At 37.3% G+C, this 23,524-nt stretch overlaps 1 protein-coding gene across 2 annotated transcripts in view; it reads right to left on the bottom strand.

Moving 5' to 3' along the window:
• Window positions 1-2,990: 2,990 nt before the first annotated feature.
• The window catches only part of LOC117920139, a 62,049-nt gene continuing 41,515 nt past the window's right edge, over window positions 2,991-23,524 (bottom strand). Inside the window, exons 15-23 of one of the 2 annotated variants that reach the window (XR_004652209.1) lie at window positions 17,409-17,627; window positions 12,106-12,292; window positions 7,453-7,703; window positions 6,149-6,241; window positions 5,961-6,062; window positions 5,353-5,710; window positions 4,256-4,393; window positions 3,443-4,177; window positions 2,991-3,337 (exon numbers count right to left, since the gene is read on the bottom strand). Coding sequence is in view for 1 of the 2 variants with exons in the window: in XM_034837500.1 (XP_034693391.1) it covers window positions 3,650-4,177; window positions 4,256-4,393; window positions 5,353-5,710; window positions 5,961-6,062; window positions 6,149-6,241; window positions 7,453-7,703; window positions 12,106-12,292; window positions 17,409-17,627 (1,876 nt within the window). In the remaining variant the exon portion in view is untranslated. Of the gene's footprint in view, window positions 3,338-3,361; window positions 4,178-4,255; window positions 4,394-5,352; window positions 5,711-5,960; window positions 6,063-6,148; window positions 6,242-7,452; window positions 7,704-12,105; window positions 12,293-17,408; window positions 17,628-23,524 lie in introns of those variants that run through there. The other variant, XM_034837500.1, reaches the window with a different exon arrangement.

The raw sequence follows: 23,524 nt of genomic DNA, 5'->3' as shown, positions 1-23,524 counted from the left end.
TAATATACATCTAGAGATATAATACTCATACTTAGATCTAGATGTTCTTAGATCAATTTCTCGTGGTGAAGAATATACTTGAATAGTTTGGAGGTCTTGTTTACCCAAGATCTTCCACCCAATGACTCGAATCATGTCTATGACACTCCAAAGAGTGGAATTTGGAAGGGTGGAAAATTAGGCTTTCTTTCTCTTTTTTTTTTTTTTTGAAAATGGAAGATGAATGTCTAAGAGCCATTAGGAAACCTTAACCCTATAAAAGTGTATTTATAGGGTTCCCCTACTGGACTTAAGCAACTTAAGCCCACTTGGGTCACTTAATGTAGCCCCAAAACGGGTCCTATTTGATTAATTAACCACATAAGACCATCTAATTAATCAATTAACTCAATCCATAAACCTTATTCATTATCCTTTGTGCAATCTTGCATAATTACCAAAACGCCTTTATGCACAAGAATGAACTAAGAGTCAATCCAACCCTCATAAACTGTATCCACATGGTATATGAGCTTAGTGTGGGGACCATTAGGACTTAGAGAAGTACTGACTTCCTTAGAATCCAATTCTAAAGTTGACTCAACATCCCCCTACAGAGAATTAACTGCACTTCAATGCCTTATGTAAATAATAATGAGACAAAGCTTGGGTTCATGACCTACTATCCACTGTATGCAAATCCCTTATAAACTGGTGTACATAATCAAACAAGGTAGTGTTATCACTTATCAAGATTACCTCTCAAATCATTGGGTTACAAATCTCACTTATTATGTGATCAACTAACATATTATAGTTACAAGGAGCATATGTCAAATTCCACCAAAGGAATTATTGTAGTCACAAATTCCATGATTACATGTCCTTTGGATCACCCAAAGGAATACACTGTCTCAATCCCATGAGATATCATAGTGCATCTATTAAGAATACTTGTTGCCACCATGAGAAACTCATACCGATGGATAAGACAAACTATCCCTTCAATTAGAAAGTGGTATACTACAATCTCAATTGGATTACCCAAATCCATGAATTGACTGTGGATAACTTATCTACTTACAATGAACCCATGACTTGTATTTTCTATGTAACTCCTAATGCACCTAAGTCATTTATAATGTAAGAGATATGAGCTGAATGCTCAAATTAATATCAATGCATAAAAGAGATAGTAAAGGGAGAGTCAAGTTTGACGTTATTACATCATGTCTTACTTTTAGAGGCTCAATCCCAACAATATTATCACTTTAAAATCTCATCTACAAGTTAATAGATCTATGTTTGGAATCTTTTTTAGCCCAAAAAAAATATTATTTTTAACTTTCTCCTTTGATATAGGGAAGAGGAAAGTAGAATCAATGTAAGGACATAAGATTTTTATGTGGAAAACCACCCACATAGTCTCCTAGAGACTATACGAATGTAGAAACCGTGGGTAAAAAACCTTGAATCACAAATCCATTATTGACACAATAATATACAGTTTTACTTAGTAGATGTTATTTGTAAGTCTTGCTCTCCAATACCTATATTAAATTCCACGTCCACGATATAGCACCACACATGCTCTCAATGGACTCTACCTTAATGCCTAAGGGGAAACAATTCTTCTCAACCCAAATAATTCGAAAATAAAGTTCCTGAGACTTTTGGGATGTGGATAAGGCTAATAAGATTTTTCCATATTTGCATAAAAAAATGGCATTTATAGGATAAAAATATTGAGTAGATTGAAAACTCAAATTTCCAAAATAAAACCGATTAAAATATGGAAATAATAAAATTGTGGAGATTCAAAATTTTGCATGAGCCCTTAAGCACTCGAGTAGTTTTTTAAAACCATTTTAAAAACAATTTCGCTCAATTTAAAACTTGCAATCCACTCCATGTCTTAATGAAATCTATATAAGTAGTTGTTCATTGGACCTTTTGATACTTACCTGTGTCATCTCTATTAATCACATGGCAACCTTGAACCTTCAATGGAGAGTAAACACTCGATCTAGAAAAGTTCTAAGTCATTGACTAATAAACCAAAATTGTCAACTTTAATTACATAGTCAAATTTACTAACATCACCCATAGGTTAAGGTCACTAATGATCTAAGCACTAGCTCAAATTGTTACTTAAATCACAAATCACTTAATCCATAGGGAACATATGATCACTTTAAAATCCTACCCATAAGTTAAGGTCTTCGATCACTCAAGCACTAACGCAATATTTTCGCAAGGTTGAAAACTCATATAACATAATAGCTTAGAAAAGGCATGACAATCTAATAGTCATTTAGTCATGATTTTTCATAGGTCCTATGTAACTATACACAATAATACATTATGAGAAATCTAAGCTAATGACTAAGACAAGTCATTCCACCACTTTGGAGGTAGCACACTACTACTAGTGAATTGTCAAAGTTCATAAACCAACCATTAAATAACGAATCATCTTATGAGGAACTCATGATTTGAATAATCTTTTGTGCAACTTTTAATGCACCTAAGTCATATATAATACAAGTAATATAATCATCTATGTTGGTGTATTTATGTTACAATTATGTCTTCACTTTTACACATCTTTCTAACTGGTGAGTTGAAAATAATCTACGACTTGGAAGTTGCTATTTGTCCCAAGGAATTTCAGGTTTGCTTTTCCATAGAAATGTATGATTTTGCTATTAAACCGAATAGCATGGATAGAACCACTTCTCTAGCTCCATATCGGACTTCAAAGAGAGTTGAGGATTTGCTATTTAACCGAATAACACGTATAGAACCATTTAGCACCATACCGGACTTCAAACAGTGTGGGAGGAAAAGTGGTAAGAAGTCCTTAAACAAGGGAATTGATATCACGCCAACTTACAATCCGAATTGTTCAAATATATAATACAATCTGAATAATTAAATGAAAAGTACAAATATATAAAACTAAAATACAAACACATAAGATTGAAATACAAAGAAATAAAACTATGATAAAGTACAATAATATATAGATATAAAACGGAACCAAAATACACAACAATGAGGCTATTCACAATTTACAAATCACTACAATTAAAACCTCTTCTGCACAAAGAGATTTTCATTGGTGGATGCATTTTCATATAATACTGGAAAGGTAGCCGTGCTAGCACGCCCTGACCCTTTATTAGGCCTTACACTTCTCCATTGGGCGTACGTGTGTCGCCAGCCGGTGACCAAAAACGGTGGTTGATTGACTTGGGCTCCCTTAGGCTCCTCCCCAAACTCTGAACAGCTACCATTCAAGCCAACGTTATTCCTCCGTACATTACAGACTGACTTGCTATCAATCATCCTGCAGCTACCCGACCAAAAAACATAGAAATTAAATAAATAATTAATAGGAGAGGTGGGCGAAATTGGACTGTAGCAAAAGAATCAACAACCATAGGAATATGGAGATAACTGTGAGTTAGACCAGTATAAGTCAGGTTCCTCTGCTGTGTGGTATGGCAAAAAATTTGACGCTAATGGTACTTTAGAAGGTAAAAAATTGACAATGATGGCACTCATCAAGTTACAACAAGCCAATGGGAATTAAATGAAGATGGAAGAAACACTGTAGAATGCATTCAACAAACTATATTCTCAATTGGTCACTAGGACTCCGAAGTCAAGCAAGTGGGTCGGTCATTGGCAATGTAGTAGCAGGAACACTCATCTCCTGAATATCAGGTTCCTTGGGGGCGTCCTCAGGCAGAACTGGACCACTTGTAGATGCTGGGACAGTTGGCGCTAGAGCAACTGGATCAGGACCAGGATCCGTAACTGATGAACTTGGATTGTTGTCTTGTGCAGTGGCTTCACTCGATTCTGATGGTGTTGGCGCGCTAACTGATGTGGTGGTAGGAGGTGCTTCCAATAGCAACGGCTTGCCAGGTTGTTGCTGTGAACCCTGTATGGCAGGAACAGGTTTTTTCTGAACAGAAATGGGAGCAGATAGAGACAACATTCCAGGAGGAAGAATTTCAATGGGTGGTTTCTTCCCTGCTTCTGCCAAACTCGTAAGTTTAGGTTCCTCAAGGGAAGCGAGAAATGCAGCTGCAGCATCTGTTTTTGTTGAAGGAGTATGCTCAATCTCTTTCTGCAGCATTTTGTTCCAAGCCTGAACCAAGTTTTTCAATGTTGGTCGTCCATGTGCCTGGAGGTGTTCATGAAACTAGTTAAGATCAAATCACTAAATCAAGGCCAAAATAAACTGTGGAGAAAGAATTTATACATGAGCATGGAGCACAGCCTCAGCAAGCATCCCAGTATCCTGCCATGCCTTCTCCATAAGAGCATTGTCTCCCAAAACTGCAGCTGCAAATGCCGCTTCACGTCCCAGGCCAACTGAGATCAAATTATTTACCAAGCCCTGCAGCGCATTTGGTTTCATTTAAAAGGTGACAAAAAAAGCCACAAAAACCAACAGAAAAGAGCAACAAAGAAATCATCAAAAGCACAGGTAGTTGACTTTTAGCACATTTATTATTCTGATGGCAAACATCCAGGGCTCTAAAACATAAATTCACAACCAAGACAATTCATTATTCTGCAGTAGTTATAAATGATTGGAATGTGAAGAAAAAACTTGTGAACATTGCTCATTTTCAATCTGATTATGAAGTTTATATCTGAACTTTTCTATGTACAAACAGCATCAAGAAACCACACAACACTACTCAATTGTAAATAAACAAATCCATTGTGTTTTACTGTCAATCCATCATCATGAATGAGGCCATTGTATAGAATGGCAATCATCTCATAATATCATTGCTAAAAAAAAATGAATCTTTTCATAAGATCTGATCGTGTACCAGTTGTGGTGATGACTCCTACTTTTCACCTTTAAATGTTAATTGAAACACAAAAGAACCATTCAACTTCTATGGTTTTCAAATGTGCTCAAAGTCTCCACGCTATTTCTCCAAAATAAACTGCTGAACTTAAATACATATATATCAATAGACACCATTAATATAATATATGCTTGATAATTGGACTTTTGACACTCGGACATCTTGACAATCTCATAGTATAGATCCCATCTCAATTGACCAATAAAGATTCATCCAAATTGTGTATCATATTAAAAATTACATCATCTGTTGAAGTTGCAAAGAAGATGAGTTACTATTTAGAAGTGACTGGCGTGAGGTTCTTAGTAACATTATTTAAATGGATTTATATGGAACACTCGCATTAGCACTACTAAATAAATGAACCCAAAAGGATTTTACGCAAGCATAAATCGTTGAAACTTTGAAGCATGTTTCAAAGAGCGCAAGGAAACAGCATGTCATAGAAGCAAAACTAAACATGAATACATACACTTAGCTGTGTCAACTCTCCATGATTTGCTAGGCGAAGAGCTAGTCCTCTTAACTCATGACCCTGTAATGCTCCCTTCATCGAACCTGCAGCAGCTAACCTCTTAAGAGCTTCACGTGCAATGTCTGCTTGTGCAGTAGCATCTGCGGCATCAATAAGATCCAAAAACTCCTTTGCAAATTTCACTATTCCTTGGACAGCATCCAGAATATTTTCCTTCTTAGTGGTTAAACTGAGAATGTCATTTAAATTCAGCCCTGTATTTTCTTGCCCTATATCCCTGCTGTTGCTCATGGTAAGAAGGCACTGAAGTGCTCTTTTCAAATCATTGCTCTGCATGGCCAGATCAAACTCCAACCTGTAGAACCAATGGCAATACGAGAAGTGTTTGTCACAGACCAGTGTGCTTCAATAAACTAGGTATGCATGTAGCATACCTAGTTTGATTTCAATAAATAGGTATACATGTAGGATGTCCAACATGGATATAGCGTGCTTCACACACCCAAAAAAAAAAAAAAAAAACTCTATCAACAGTCTTAAAATATTTGCAATAACATCAATACGAACTGTGATTCTGTAAGGTACTGAATTTCTGTATAGCAGACCTCTTAGATATTCCAGGCAAATGAAGTGCTTCAGTGGCATAACCCATTCCAAGCATAAATTGAGCTAAATCATCATGATGCTCTCTTGCAAGCCTACTAGCCCTGCATAAATGGTGTTATTTTGTGTGTATAGAAACATGATTATGCACGAGAAAGCAAGCAAAAATGGAAAAAAAAAAAAAAAATACCATTTTACTGCACTAACAGCATCTCCATAGGCAGCAAGACACCGACAACGAATACCAGGATGGCTAAGAGATAAGGCATGGGCACACATGTACCTACAGAGGATTAAATGTCACATGATCATTCTTTTAATTTTTTAGCCACATAAATCATCTATAAACAGATCATTATGCAAGTTATTGCACGACAAGTTGACAACTAAAAAGTTGGAAGGTAATTCTACACAAGAACAGAAAATAGAAAATTTCAAATTCAATACTACAGATGTGTAAGAATTAGCAGCTGTAAATAGGCATAGAGTTAATGAACATCATTAGTTAAAAAAAACAAAGAATATAGATCAAATTTATCTACTGAACAGGCCTGTCTTTTGCTGTTGATGATAATGAAGTGAAAATAAAGATGTTACCACATAAGCTTTGTTTTCCTTATTCTTTCAATGTACTTCTTCATCATGCTTTATAAACACAAAGATGAATTGAAAATGAATTTTTGGTTCTCATTACTGTAGTGTACATGGGATCTCGAATCATATTTATAGATACAATGATTTAAATCTATTTAAGGGAGTAACCTATTTACAAGAAATAATTCAAATTCAAAGAATATAATATTCTAAATATGGATAATACTTACTAATTTACAACAATGAATCTGGACCAATCTTTCCACACTTTATGTTGATGATAATGGATACCATAACCAAAAAAGGTATGATATGATTGTTTCATGGTGATTATGTCTTGGTTTAGTCTTTCTAGGGTTTGCATGAGATATATGATATAGCACCATTTTAAAACCAATAATTAGCCATGGGAAAGGGGTGAAAAAGAAAGGAAGCTAGGAGCTCATACTTGCTTAGCAAAAATTTACAAATTAAAGATCGATATATGAATTCTGTTAATGGGATTCCTCTCAAATGAAATGGAGTACTTGGGCTAAACTTCCCAAGGTTCTTCAAGTCATTATTAGAGAAGATAAATTAGACCTACCATACCTAAAATTTTTCTGATTGTAGTTTGATAGCCTTCTACATCCTTTCTGGGGGCAAGTGTATAACCCTTATATGATTTCAAATTATTAATGACAGGTAGAAGACACTGCCAAATCCCTACCTGTTTGATACTAATATGCTCTTTCACCATGAGCAAAAATAGAAGTATAACAATAAATGCATATCATGTATACCTATCAAGAAAAGTAGGCACAACCTGGTAAACCTATAGAGCAAACAATATCATTAGACTTCATTTAAAAACAAACATTATTAATCATTATTTTTTGAAAGCTTTAAGAGAGGTCCTACCTGTCAATTAACCAAAGGACTCCATCCCTAACGCCCACCACAACGAGAGGTCCAACTGGTCGTCGTTGCTCTGTAGGAAAACGAGTCACTGCCACTGACACCCCTCCACCACCAACAGCTATTTCATTAGTTTTTCTTTCTTCCATCTCCTTTTGCAACACTGAATCATCTCCATCAACTTTTGATTGTTTTGGCAATGTTAAGAAAGGTGGCACAGAAGGAGGATGCTGAAAAGAAGCCAACCGCACCACCTGAGAGGGAAAAAAAATCAGAAAAGGGGAGAAAAGACTCTTTCTTCAGATCATGATGAGTGTTTCTAAAAAATAAAAATATGATAAGAGAAGAATGTTTCTTCCGTTGCATGGTCAGTAAGCCTGAAAAGTAAAATATGACACTCTCCAACCATTTACTTGAACTAATGATACCTTTGGGCCAAAGAGAGCAACACCAGCCATATGAACTGCTTAATACTAGAATATTGATGATGAATACCTAAGTATCACAATGAAGTTAACAAATTTCTGAGAGTTCATAAATTTTTTCTCATGTTTTTGTAAGCTATCAAGCCCATTATTAAATAAAACTTGAAGTTCTGGTTTAGAGATATGTTGAAAGTTCAATAGGATTTCCTTTTTGTTCTCCACATCTTTTGGATAAGTCTTGAGACTTCAATAAATTGATGGATCCATAGCCATTAAAGACTAGAAGACATCACAAACTACAATTAATAGTGCATCTTTTATGTAAAATGAAGTCTATCACCCTTCCACATTCATCTGAAGTGTATCTTATGGTACATGATATTACAATGGAATTATATTTGATTATCTCTAATGGTTTTTTAGAAAGTCAAATCTCAAAATTTTCCTAAATTATAATTCTTTGTTGTTCAAGGACACCTTAAGTTTAAAATGGATAAAAAACAAGATGAGAGAGAATAATCATATATGGAAAAACATTGTACACATTGTAAAATGTATGCATGATACATTGAAGCTTTTATGTAATTAGAGCCCCATCAAATAATGAACATGGGCAATTGAATTAAAGATATGATATTTGTGATTCGAAGGTTCAACCTATTAGGGATGACAGTGAAGAAAGAACAAGGATCAGTTCTTAATAAATAAAGATTTTTTCTTAATAAGTCAAATTTTCTCTTTTTTATGTTTTTTTCCTTAGGGATGATAATGAACTTGAAGAGTTAGAACTAGCCAAAAAAGTCACAGGGAAACATCAGTATCAATAGTCAATATTGGTATAGTTATAGTTACATATGGTCTTGGTTTTTTTTGGTTATATTAATTAGAGGCTTGTAGAACCTGAAATTTTGAAATAACAATATTTAGACTAGTAAAACTTGTTATAATTTTGTGTAGACAAGTAAAAACTAGTAAAACTTTTTGCATAAAATTATAACTAGAAGTATCGAATACAAAGACTGATAAATATCTGCATAAACAACATACTTTGTTAAGTTGATTTCATTAAAACTGTAGTGGTTAATATTTATTTATTTTTTGGATAAGTAAGAGATTGCATTAAAGAGCAAAAGAGCACATGAGGTATACAATGAGCTAGAAAGACAAAAACAAAAAATAAAACAGGAGAGAGCAAAAAACAGCTCCCACCCTCAAGAAGGACCCAACCAATCTAAACAATCAATTAAGGACAAAGAATTCTCATGAATGTACACCTAAATCCACAAAGCAATATTCTAAAGGAAATAACTTTTGAGACTTTGATCTGACAGCTCCTCATTTTCAAACACTCTTCAATTTCTTTCCTTCCAAATGGTCCAAAATATACATAAAGGGGCCGCTCTCCAAGTCTTCCTATGCCTTCTTCCCACAGGATAATCTAGCCACCCTAGGAGTGTCTCCCGAACTAAGCCAGGAATAACCCATTAGACCCCAAATAAAGAGAACACCAACAGCCATAAGACCCTTGCCTTAACACAATGAAGAAGGATGTGGTCAATGGATTCCAATTCCTCTTTACAAAGGGCACACCTATTGACTAGCGACCAACCTCTTCTTTGAAGCTGGTCCAAAGTCAACACCTTCCCCCAACAAGCTTCCCAAGCAAAAAACCTCACCTTAGAGGGAACCTAAGGATTCCAGATAATCCCTATTGGGAAAGGGATAGCACAATCAAGTTCCAACAACGCATAAAGGGCTCTTACAGAAAACCTTCCTTTGCTATCATCTTCCCAAACCACTTTATCCTTTTGCTCCCTATTCACCGATTGGTCTTGCAGTCATTGAAGGAACCTCCCCATAGAATCCAACTCCCAATTGTTAAAATTCTTAGCAAAATGGAAGTTCCAAACCCCTCCCTCCTCCCTTTGCTCCCACAAATTTGCCACCTGCGCCTCTTTAGCCTCAAATAAAGCATCCAAAATAGGGAACAACTCTTTTAAAGGCTCTTGACTGCACCATCTATCTCTCCAAAACTTCACTATCTTCCCATCCCTAATAGCATAGCACACATTACAGCTAAAAAGATCCCACTCCTTGCTTATAGTTTTCCATAAGCCGACCCCAAAAGGGTCTCTCACCTCACAAGAACGCCACCCTCCTTCCTCCCTATACTTCCCTTTAATGACCTTCTTCCAAAGCCAATCCCCTTCACTTGCATAATGCCAACACCATCTACAAAGAAGAGATTTATTCATCAAAGAGAGCGAACGAACACCAAGCCCACCTTTCTCCTTTGCCCTACAAATGGGTGCCCACTTCACTAAGTGGGGTTTGTTCTCTAAGGCTCCTCCTCTCTAAAGAAAGTTCCTTTGAATTTTCTCTAATCTCAGTCTAATTGGTTTGAGGATGGTGAGAAGAGACATGAAGTAAATTGGTAAACCAGAAAGAGTACTACGAATTAGCGTGATCTGTCCTCTTTTAAGATGTATTGTCTCTTCCATGAAGAGAGCCTTTTGCGAAACTGCTCCTTAACACCATCCCAAACCACTCCTACAAAGGAAGGCTTAGATAAGAAGACAAAAATTCTCCTACCCTACAACCAATCTCCACAACCAACTCCTCTAAGTCCAACATCAGTCCTACCGGAATCATCTCACTTTTCTCCAAATTTATCTTTAACCCCAAAATAGTTTTGAACCACATTAAGAGCCACCATAAGTTGGTGAGCTGATCCAAGGAAGCCCATAAAATACAATAGTGTCATCAGCAAAGAGAAGATGATAAATTTTCTCACCTTCACCTCCTCTTCCCCTCACCTTGAAACCCGACAAGAAGCCTCCCTCCTAGGCTCTAACCAACAAGCTACTAAGAGCCTCCATAGAAATCACAAATAAATAGGGTGATAGGGGGTCCTCTTGTTTCAATCCCCTTGAGCTTTGGAAAAAATCAGTGGGAGTACCATTCACCAACACAGAGAAACTCGTCGTAGAAATACACCACTTAATCTATTTTAGCTATTTTTTCCCAAAACCCATTTTACCCATAACCTCTAACAAAAAGTCTCAATCAACATGGTCATAGGCTTTCTCAATGTCAAGTTTACACAACAAACCACAATCCTTGCTTTTCAACATTGAATCAACTGCCTCGTTTGCTATAAGCACTGCATTAAGAATGTCTTCCCTCCACAAAAGCATTCTGGTACTTGGATACTACTTTTCCCACCACTTTCTTAAGCCTATTAGCCAAGACTTTTGTTAACAATTTGTACACACCTCCCACCAAGCTAATAGGCCTATAATCCTTAGTATCTTCTGCCCCTTTTTTCTTAGGGATGAGCACCAGAAAAGAATTGTTGAGACTTTTCACAAACCTACCATGCTCATGAAACTCATTAAAGAAACATAACACCTCCGATTTCACAAAATCCCAACTAAAATGGCAAAAGGCCATAGAAAAACCATCTGGGCCAGGTGCTTTGTCACCATTCAATTTTTACAATGCAGCAAACACCTCTTCCTCCAAGAAAGGCTTTTCCAGTTTTCTAGCCTCTGAATCATGCAGCACCTCAAAAGACATAGCTTCAATGTTGGGTCTCTAACCCCCTTCTTTAGAGAGAAGGTTCTTAAAAGCATAGATCACCCCCTCCTTTATCTCCCTCTCCCCAGTAAGCCACACCCCATTCACTTTAATCTTAGCCATATGATTTCTTCTTTTGTGGGCATTGGCCATCTTATGAAAAAACTTGGTGTTTTTTTCCCCCTCCTTGAGCCACAATTCCCTTGATTTTTGCCTCTAAGAGACTTCTTCCAACGAGGTCCATTTTTGGTATGCTTCCCTAGCAGTCTTCCTAGCTGCTTCCTCAGCCTGAGACAGAGGGCCCTCCCTCTCCTTGGACTCCCAAAAACCCAGCTGCTTTAGGGCCTCCTCTTCCTTGAAGAAAACATGACCAAACACCTCTTTGTTTCAACTTTTCAAAAGAGGCTTCAAGGCCTTTAACTTAGAAGCCAAGACAAAACTGGCAGAATGTATGATATTGATGAATGTCTATATTTACATCTTTTGGGCATACCACTTTTCTTTTTTGCAAATATAGGTGTTTCATTTAAGTATAAAAATATATGACCTATAATATATGATACAGTACAATATATGACACATGAGAACAGAGAAACAAATGAGATGTCAGAAATTTTTTTTCCTAACTTTAGAGAAGCTAAGAAATTCCAACCTGTAGCATAGGAGGCCTCAAGGCCATTCTTTCATTTGCAACAGTTTGTGGACCATCAACTGTGATCAGTGCTAACTCTCCATGCTCAGCAACAGCTCTTGCCCGTGCCTCTTTTGATTTCATCTCCTCTTTCATCTTTCTTGTTTCTATGTCAATAGGTGCAACTCCAGCATCCACAAAAACACACCTGAAAAACACAGCATAACAAACAGATATAACAATATTGTTGTACTTCAAAATATCTCTTCTTTTTATTTTTTATTTTCTCTCTCTAAGGCCTTTCTAAAGATGAGGGCAAACAACCACTTGGTTTAAGCTAAAGGAAAGAGGAGTAAATCTTAATGTTTAGGGAGCAAAGGGAGCATTTTGAAGAAGAGAGCATATTTAGGATTCATGGCAGTGAATGTATGCCAAAAGTAGCCAGTTAATTCCAAATCAAATGCACTTTTAGAGGAGCACTTGAGGTTTCTTTTGAGAAGAGCGCCAATCTTATTTTAAGCAAATGATGCTGTAAGCATTAGTATTTAAGTCCTAATAGCTTAATAGAGAGCATCCAAAAATAGTTGCAAGGGTGGCACCAGCAATATCAATTCTACTTATAAGAAAAGCAATGCTGTATTATATCCTAATATCTTAGATTCTTAATAGGTAGCACCCAAAAATAGTTGCAAAGGTGGCACCAGCAAGATTGAATCATTTCCACCAGGTGATTCAGAAATTTAGTCAATTACATGGCTGATACAGACAGTTCTTTTTCCTCTTTTTTTCATTTTTTTTTCCCTTTTAACAACATGATGGGCATATGGATTAAATAAAAGGTTAGCCACAGGTGCATTGCTCAATATTTCATAATCCTCCCTTATGGTTGATGAAATGATTTTTCAAGAGTGAGGGAGATTTGGCAATGTGATGTTCACATACTATAACACTCTCCTTTATCACTGGGAAGGCTTTGAGTTGGCTGATTTTAATGGTTGAGGTTTTTCTGATATAGATCCATTAGCCATTTATAAAACATCTTTATCTGCACAGTATCATCCTGTTCTGTGATGATCTTCATGCTTAACTCAGGTTGCTTACAAACTTTGAAATGTTTGAAACTGCATTGTCCTTTGGAATTAATCTTCAGAGAATTGAGGTGATTGTCAAAGCAGTAGGTGGATACATCCAACATTTAAGTGGCACTTGGATCCAAAGTGGTGTGGGTTCTCTGCCTTTTTCTAATACTAGACCCCCCCTTGGATGATTATTTTAAGCAGTGCATGCATGAAACACACAGATAAAGAGGAGAGATCTACAACCCAACCTATAACATTTCTTCCGGAAATGAATGCATACCCAGCCATTGATGATGCATCACTTATGAGCAAAGCAAGACAAGAAACCTTGACAAAACTAATAAAAACAATGATCATTTCCTCTATCTGTCAATATAGAATGCCAATCTTACCCAAACTTCACAACCAAGCCATAAAGACTAGGCTCCCTATGAAATTTCTAAATGCCTGCTCCCACTAGAAATACTCCCTTTCAATCCTATGTTGACAAAAAAATCTTCCTATTCACTTAGTAATCTCTCTTTTTTATCCCTGTTCCCAACAAGAAATCTCTAGTCTTCTTCTTTCACTATGGATGTATAAAAGTCCATCAAGAAGATGCTAAAACTAGGAAAGTGGAGTAGACTCGGAGTCCACAGGGCTTGTTAAACTGATGCAGTACCTGAGATGGCAGAACTGTAATTGAGTTGTTGACAATAGCCAAAATGTTTGAAATCTACCCAAATACAAGATGAACAGCTTTAAGGTCCATTATGCATCATGACATACTGCTACATAGAGTTCTTTTTTTATATTTTTTAAGTCTTTTATTTAAATAAGGCCATGAATGGCCAGATTTAGAACACCATACTAGCTAGAATTTGATTAGTTTACGGAAGCACCTACAATCTCTTATTTTTGGTCTTTGTAGCCTCTCCTTCAACCAAAAACTTGTGTCCAAGCTTCTTTTTCTCCTTGGTGCTTTCTTAGTTTTGAATTTCATCGTCCTTCGTTTTGGTGATATCATTGGATTGAATTAGAGTCAAAACAATACAGCAACAGCATTAAAACTGGATTATCCATATTAGAAGTATCCATATTATGTTCCTTCCATTAACCAAAAAAATAACACTCTATTAAACCGATGATGCTTGGAGATTCAAAAATACCGAGGGAGAGAGAGAGAGAGAGATGGAGAGAGAGGACTATCCCTCAACTTAGAATAAACTTTCTTTCCCTTCAAAGTTCTTTGAATTCCTTTCTCTCCAAACCGTCCATAGTAAGGAGAGAGGAGCAACTTGCCATCATTTCTTGCTCCCCTCAAAGAACTTCCCCTGAATCTTCTCAATTCTGTTCACCACCTTGTCCACAATCATACATACAAGAAAACAGAATACATAGGGATATTAGGGATGGCAACTTGGATTAAAAAATTCTTCCCCTAAGAGATATACAAGTTCCAATACCAATATACATGCTTCAGAATAGCAATAGAGCCTCTCAGACTTTAATTTTCAATCTAATTAGACAATATCTTGCTTCAGACATAAGATTTTCTAAGAGAAAAATTCAAGGGGAAAAACCAATCATATGGGAAATACTTCAGCAAGTTACATGGAGGCATCCTGTATTGCTGAATAGAACACTTACCTGATAGATTAGGCATATGGGCACTCCAATCCATTTTTAAGATTTTAAACCTATTCTTTCCATGACAAAGATCCAATGCATCCGTGTTAGCTCAGGTCATAGAAGCATCAGGAAGATTCAATGCCTGCATCTTAGATCAGGTCATAGAAGCACTTCTCCCTCTTTCCTTCCCATCTTGTATTGCTAAATAGAAAATTTACCTGAATAGAGGACTTACCTCATAGATTAGGCATATGGGCATTGCAATCCATATTTGTGATTTTAAACAATTTCTTTCATGAGGAAGATCCAACACACGCATGTTGGCACACTTCATAGAAGCATCTATTCTCATCTCTCTCTCTCTCTCTCTCTCTCTCTCTCTCTCTCTTATCCTATGTTGCTAAATAGAGTACTTACCAGAATAGGACATTTACCTCATAGATCAGGCATATATGCATTCCAGTAAGTTCCAATGCGTGCATGTTACCTCAGGTCATAGAAGGATTTATTCTTTCATCTCCCTTACTTGCTCTCCCCCACCTACCTAAGCTTGTCACCAACACAGATAAAGCCAATGAAGACAAAATCGTAGTAGTAGTAACTCTCCCCTACCTACTTGTAGTAGTAGTAATAACAACTCTCCCCCATCTACCTAAGCTTGTCACCAACATAGATAAAGCCAATAAAGACAAAATAATATTAGTAGTAGTACTAATAATGTAATAGTAATCGTAATAGTAATAGTAATAGTACTAGTACTAGTAGTAATAATAATCTCTTTACAAAAAAAAAAAAAAAATGCATGTTTTCATGAGCAGACTTATCAGCCGATAGGCTATATCTCTAAAAGGCAATTTCTTTTCTTTTGTTATTTTTTTAATTTTTTTTTAATTTTTAAATTTCTCTCCCTCATCTAGCTGAGCTTATCCCCACAAACCATGTTTGGTTGGCTGGATATAGTATGCAATAGGATAAGAGATGGGATAACATATCTTATCCCATATTTGGTTGACAATAGGATATGATAAGTTATCTTATTATTTATGATATCATATGTTCAACCAAACATAAAATAAAATAAGAGGTAAAACATATTATCCTACTTTTTTATGAGTAGGTATCAACTAGTCGACCTTCTCTCTAAAAGGCAATTTTTTTTTTTTTTTTTAAACTTCCCCCAAAGAGCATGATCATATTGATATGAGTTGACACCATCACTATTCATAGTTAAGGTACACGAAAATGACTCCTGAAACTCTCACCCAAATCTCCACATCTTTTGGTTTGCATGCTCATTCAATGATCTAATAATCATAGGAAAGTTACTTGAATGGAGATGTTGTATTAATCATCCATCTAATCATATAATTTTACCTCCAGCACATCCTTACGCTTTTGTTCTAACCAGCATCCTAGATGACTCTCTTTCCATAATCATATAGTTAACCCCAAGGTCTCTATTTCCTAAAGAACTTTAGCAACCAAAAACTCTTCCTTGATGGTATCCCTATCATAGGAAAAGTTTATACATTCACCTCTAAGTGATAACTACACCTCCTGGGCTTCTAGATTTGCAAGTACAACAGCACAAGAAAAACATGGCAAGTCTATCATGAACAATGTATAACCCAACTAGTGCTTGTAAATAATATATTGATTTTGTCTTAAGCCGTTTCATTTTCTTATTTTATTTTCCTCAATTAATGCTCATCACTTGTAAGAGGAAGAATTTTAATAGGATCATAAACATTCAGTCACTAAAGTAATCAAATCTCATGATTGGTGGCCTCACTTTTTATACAACATCAAAAGATGCAAACCCTGGATTTACGATATTGAATAACATGTGATAACATGTGTGTGTATTGAATTTTGTGTTTTTTGTTGATAAACACTTAATATGTACTAAAGGTTTGGCCTTGTCAAATCCTGCAATTAAGGGAGATTTTTTGGTTATCATTTTTTGGATGGCTAAGAAGGAAAGAGGTTAACGGAGGTTTGGAAGATGGCTCAAAATATTTGACATTGTCATAGAGTTGGGATGCTTCATTCATTGGTTTCCTCATATTGCCAACCAAGTGGTGGGCATTTTACCCAAAAAAAAGAAAAGAAAAAAAGAATCATTTGGTGTCTTTTGTTTGAGATTCTTTTGCCACCAAGAGTTGTGATCAGTGTTTGTTTGTCTTTGATTTTAGATTCTTCGTAACAATTTTTGGCTATTCAGGTTCTATTCCTCTTTGTTAAGGAGTTTTCCTCCCTTGTTTTGATCAGATTTGTATATTGCATATATATACATGTATATATTTACCAATACAACCCAAGTACACGTGAACTATACAGGAGAAGACCCAAAGGCAAAGAAAAAGCAGAGAAGAAAGAACAGAAAGCCAATAAGTTGTGGTATAATCCACTCACAAACTCAATCAAGACAAAGCATAAATGAATTTTATTTTTCCATGCATATTAAAAGAAAAAGGTAGCATTATTTGGTTGAAAACCTAAAAGCACATAATAAAAATACAGCAAGCAATTTACCATTAACAAAATGAGTTGCAAAGAATAACATCACATAAAGTTCACTCCAAATTGGTTAACTAAAAACAGAAGTGTTGCTGGTCATCAACTATAACTTACTCAATGGTAGTTGGTGTAGCCACAAACAGCTGTCTCCGGTGCCAAACAGCACCAGTAGCATAGGGAATGGCCACATCTCCCAAGTATCTATATTGAGGGCGTAATGAAGATATGACAATGTATTGCTGGTAACCAAAAGCACAATATTCAACAGTTTGGTCCCAAGCAGTCCATTCTGGCTGAGGGAGGAGACCACCCACAGGCTCAAAAGTTTCCCAACTGCATATTAAAACTTTGCATTAACATAAAGTGAAATCAACAGCAAACACTAACGAGATATCCATTGTAGCACACCAAAATACAGTACAAAAAGGAAAAAGGACGCTAATTCGTGACAATCCAAGTAGCAAAATAAAACATAAATCTAACACTATGTTGGCTTAAATGAAGCAGGAACTGCTCACCCTATGACCCATAAGTATCAATAAATATGGAAGATGATTAGGTACATTGGCCTGATATTATCGTTTTGTTCCAAATTTAGGAGGCCTCAAGTTTGGATTAAGCTGACCTCAAACTATAATTTTAGGTCCAAGGTCAATTGTGAGAAGAGCACAATCTCCGTTTTCCCCAACTTTGTCCAACACCAAGCCTAGACCTATTTAAATGGACATTTAAGTACACCAAGTGGATATTATTGCATATATACGATAAGCAGAACCTTTGACGGTATATCTAGGATATATTTTTCGGGCACAGAGCCATGGCTTGGCTTGCAAAATGCCAGAATTTTATAGGATAGATAAAGTCCCTGGAGACTCTTTGGGAGGCTGCACATTTTTTGTCATCCCTTAGGGCTTCAGTCACAGGTTGTATTTTTCTGGAACCTCTTGAAACTCAATCTTACAAGTAAGACCTTTTTGAGGGATTGCTTTTGGTCAAGATAAGGTTTTTTCAATCTCATAGGGACAGTGATTCTACATTATTATTTTTTGATAGGTAAATTTTTGTTCTCATTGGGACTTGAACCTGGAACTTCCCACAAACCCTCTCCATCCCTTTACCACTTGAGCCAGGCCTCAAGGGTGGGTCAGTGATTCTACTATTGTCATCTCTTTGGGCGTCAAATGAAAAGCAAGGTCTTTGGAAGTCCTTTCAACTGGACTTCTCACATAGCAAATTGTCTAATCAGGCATGGGGTCTCCAGTTAGAGTCTTGTAGGGGATTTTTACCTCCTTGAGCACTAGTCTTGGTGTATGCTTCAAAGTTCTTTTATGTGGGGCACTTTTTTTTCCTTTGGAGCAACTACCTCTATCACCTCTTTGTCTACCTCTCTCTATTTTTTTGGTCAGATTTTGTTTTCTTGAGAATGAACACTCATCCTATATTTTTGTGCAATTCAAGGAAATAAATTATTTGCTTCAAATCACAAAAATAAAATAAAATAAAAAATAAAAAATCTATGCGATGTTTTACATCCTGCATTGGTGGTCGAATTTGGGGTATTAATACCTTCCCCTCCAATGCGCCCAGCACTTCCATGCATGTGATGATGATGTTCTAAAACCACTAAAAGGGTAAATCAATCATGCTATATTTTGATGATATTTTAGTCTACAACCTATCAATTAATAAGCATTTCAAGATTTAGGAATTCCTATTCAATAAGCATTTCAGTAGTTGAGACATTAACTACTCTAAGGGAATAACAACTCTGCATTAACTTCAAGAATTGGTCCTTCATGACTAAATCTATTTTTCTAAGATAAGAAGTCAATATGGCAACCATTCAGGCAGACCAAACTAAAGTACAATCTATACTATCCTACATCCTACACCCTCCACCATATATTAGGGCCAAAGTTTCCCACGGTAAGGCCTCGTTTTATCTAGTCAAAAGAGTTTAGTTCCATCATGATTCCTATTATTGATTGCAAGGAGAGGAGATTCCATGTACTGAACAAGCTAAGAATAGCTTGCAATTGAGTAAGTAAAAGTTGTCAATAACACCACTATTTAGCCTTACCAGATTTCCAGAAGGTGCTTGCAGTGCATTATCATACATCTGGGTTTTTTTTTTCTTTGACAGGCAATAAAAAATTGTCATCCATCTGACATTGGTACTACCAAATAAAGATTTTCCCATAATTGGCTCATTAGGAAACTACTATAGGCCTCTCATTCAGGCTTTAAATGGCCCTTAGAAACTTCCTTTAGGCCTTGAAGTCTAGTAACAGTACAAAAGCGCAAGACACCTCATAACAAGACTAATACCTAAACATCCCAAAATCATAACTACTTGCTCTCCAGAAATTCCAATCACTACTTACTTTGAAAACTGTACCCTAAACCCTGATGCTTGGCTTCAATCTTCAAAATCCAGTAAAACCATAATATTTTTGTGGAAAATTAGAAATTGTGTAAATATGTGGGTAATCTGATCTAGTACAGTAAATTAGGGGATGTGATATGATTTAATGCAGTAAATTAGGGATAGAATTAGTTGAGTCAATGTTTTTAAAATTTAGGTTTATCTCCTAATTTAGTTTTTATTTTTTTTGTTTCCAGGGTAGTAATTATTTGTACACGTATCTTTTTATTTTTTTTCCTTTTTCATATACTCAATAGTATATATATATATATATATATATTGTAATCCTAAACTTCAAGGTGCAAAGAGGAACACTATTTTAATAAACCTATTTTCATGGTATCAGAGCCAAGTTCATACTTGAATTGATAGTTTTCTTTTTTCCTAGTTTCAATTACCATATTTTTTTGTAGAACAAATTAGGTTGTTGGTAGGAGAATTTGACGTCTGGAGTTAGCAAGGAGGAGAATACTAGAGATTCTTCACAACATGTATCAATGTCGCCATTACAAGCCTCACCTCATGGCATCAGTGACAATCCTTCATCGCACATCACCACTCATAAGCTGAATAGACTGAATTCCCTAAATTGGTTTCATTTCGTAAAATTGTTTATTCATGGCGAAAGAGAAGCTAGAATATCTAACGAGTGCAACAAAGGCCCCAAAAGAGGATAATCCCAAGCCTTCAAACATGGGACTTAGAAAACTCCATGATCATGGCTGATTAGTGAATTATGTGGAGCTGGAGATAGGTCGAACTTACATGTTTTTGCCCACAGCAAAACAGGTTTATGGAGACTAACTTTGATCTTGAGAATCCGGCTTAAGTATTTGAGTTGAAATCATTGCCTCTAGACTGGACCGTTTTCTGTTTTCAGACCAGTGGGAAGACCATTTCTCCGCCATCACCCAAGCTGCTCTCCCTCGTTTGATTTCTGACCATAGTCCTATAGTCCTTCAAGCAGGAGGATTCTCCTCAGGCAAAAGCCCTTTCCGTTTTGAAAATATGTGGCTAAAAATTGATGGTTTCCAAGACCTAGTTCGAAGCTGGTGGAACGGGTATTCTGTTGAAGGTTATAGTAGCCACTGCATTGCCGAGAAGCTCAAAGCGCTCAAGAAGGAGTTGAAGAACTGGAATAAGGAGGTGATAGGCAATGTCTCTCTCAATAGAGCAGAAGTCTTCTCTCGCCTGCAGCGATGGGAGACCAGGGAGAATGACTGCCCCCTCACTGCTGGTGAAGTAGAGGCTAAAAATCTGGCTCTTGAGGACTATAAGAAATGGGCTCTTTTGGAAGAAACTTCTTGGAGACAGAAGTCAAGAGAAATTTGGCTAAAAGAAGGCGACAAGAACATCAAATACTTCCACAAAATGGCCAATGCTAGGGCAAGGAAGAACTTCCTGTCTAAAATTAGAATAAATGAGGTCACTCTCTCTTCTAGTGATGACTTAAAAGAGGGCGTTTGTAGGGCCTATAAATCTCTCCTCTTAGAACTAGGGGATTGGAGGCCTAAAATCAACGGCCTTAACTTCAAGGAGTTGGGAGAAGGCTTGGCCAGCAGCCTAGAAGTTGAGTTTTCTGAGGAGGAAATCTTTGCAGCCCTAAGCAGCTGCTGTGGCGACAAAGCTCCAGGCCCGGACGGCTTTACAATGGCCTTTTGGTTGTTTTGCTGGGATGTTGTTAAATCAGAAATTCTGGAGCTCTTCAGAGAGTTTCACCTCCATGGGACCTTCCAGAGAAGTTTGAACTCCACGTTTCTTTTGCTCATTCCCAAAAAGGAAGGGGCTGAAGACCTAAAAGATTTTAGACCAATCAGCCTGGTAGGGAGTGTATACAAATTACTAGCCAAAGTCCTTGCTAATAGGCTGAAATCAGTGATGGGAGAGGTGATTTCTAATTCTCAGCAAGCCTTCGTCCATGGGAGACAGATTCTAGACGCTGTTCTTATTGCCAATGAAGCGCTTGATTCTAGATTAAAAGACAACGTGCCGGGCCTCCTCCTTAAATTGGACATTGAGAAGGCTTTTGACCATGTCAATTGGAACTTTCTCATGGATGTGATGTCTAGAATGGGATTTGGGCACAAATGGATAAATTGGATGAAATGGTGCTGGTCCACGGCCACATTCTCGATCCTCATCAATGGGGGCCCCATGGGCTTCTTCCATAGTTCTAAGGGATTAAGGCAAGGCGACCCTCTCTCCCCCTACCTCTTTCTTTTTGCCATGGAAGCTCTTAGCCAACTGCTGTCACGTGCAAGAAATGAGGGTTTTATTTCTGGCTTCAAAGTGGAAGGAAGAGATAGAGAGGGGCTGATCGTTTCCCATCTCCTGTTCGCCGATGATACCTTAATCTTCTGCGACGCCGATGCAGTCTAGTTGCAATACCTTAGCTGGACCTTCATGTGGTTTGAGGCAATTTCAGGACTAAAAGTCAATCTGAGCAAGTCTGAGGCCATCCCAATGGGGGAATGTCCCCCCATGGAATCCCTCGTCTCAATTTTGGGATGTAAGATTGGATGTTTACCTACTTCCTACCTGGGTCTTCCCCTTGGAGCCCCCTACAAATCCACTAGTGCGTGGGATGCAGTGGAAGAAAGATTCAGGAAAAGATTATCTCTCTGGAAAAGACAATTCCTTTCCAAAGGTGGCCGTCTAACCTTATTAAAAAGCACCCTCTCTAGCCTCCCAACCTACTTCCTTTCTCTCTTTGAGATCCCCAAGAGAGTTTGTGCAAGACTTGAAAAAATCCAAAGGGATTTCTTATGGGGTGGGGCGCTTTAGAAAACAAACCTCACTTGGTGTGTTGGAAGGTTATTTGTGCCGCTAAAAAGGATGGAGGCTTGGGCATACGCAACCTAGCTATTTTTAATAAGGCCCTTCTTGGTAAGTGGTTGTGGAGATTTGCCAATGAGAATGAGTCCCTTTGGAAGCAAATTATCTCTAGTAAATACGACCTTCAGGATGGGGGATGGTGCTCCAAAGGTGTTAGAGATCGTTATGGGGTGGGTGTTTGGAAGGCCATCAGAAACGGGTGGGAAAACTTTCAATCTCACTCCTGCTTCCTTGTAGGGGATGGCACCAGAGTGAAGTTTTGGAAGGACTTGTGGTGTGAAAATCAATCTCTGGAAGAAGCTTTTCCCATCTTATTTAATCTCTCAGTCAACAAAGAAGGCTTGGTTGCTGAGGCCTGGGAGGAAGATGGAGTTGGGGGTAGCTGGGGACCTCGTTTTAACAGACACCTCAATGATTGGGAGGTAGGGGAAGTGGAAAACTTATTAAGCAAGCTTCATCCTTTGACTTTTAGAAGAGGTGTGGATGACTTGCTCAGGTGGAAAGCAAATAAGAATGGGACCTTCTCTGTTAAGTGTTTTTATAGCTCACTCTCAATAGGCATCAACCATCCCTTCCCAGCTAGTACTATCTGGAAGTCTTGGGCTCCAACCAGGGCTAGTTTCTTTGGTTGGGAGGCGGCTTGGAACAGACTACTCACCATTGATCGCCTAAAGAGATTTGGTTGGAACATCCCCAACAGGTGCTTCTTGTGTAAAAATGAGGAGGAATCTATTGATCACCTTCTCCTGTTTTGTGAGAAGGCCAGAATGTTATGGTGTCTAACCTTCTCCCTTTTTGGGGTGCAATGGGTGATGCACTCCTCTGTGAAAAGGAATCTCCTGGGATGGTATGGATCTTTTGTGGGCAAGAAAAGGGAGAAAGCATGGAAAACTACCCCCCTTTGCCTAATGTGGACTATTTGGAAAGAAAGGAATAGAAGAGCCTTCGATGATGTGGAAAGAAACGACCA

Source organism: Vitis riparia, chromosome 8, assembly GCF_004353265.1.
Source record: "Vitis riparia cultivar Riparia Gloire de Montpellier isolate 1030 chromosome 8, EGFV_Vit.rip_1.0, whole genome shotgun sequence".
NCBI lineage: Eukaryota > Viridiplantae > Streptophyta > Magnoliopsida > Vitales > Vitaceae > Vitis > Vitis riparia.
This window is presented reverse-complemented; position numbering and strand designations above follow the sequence as displayed.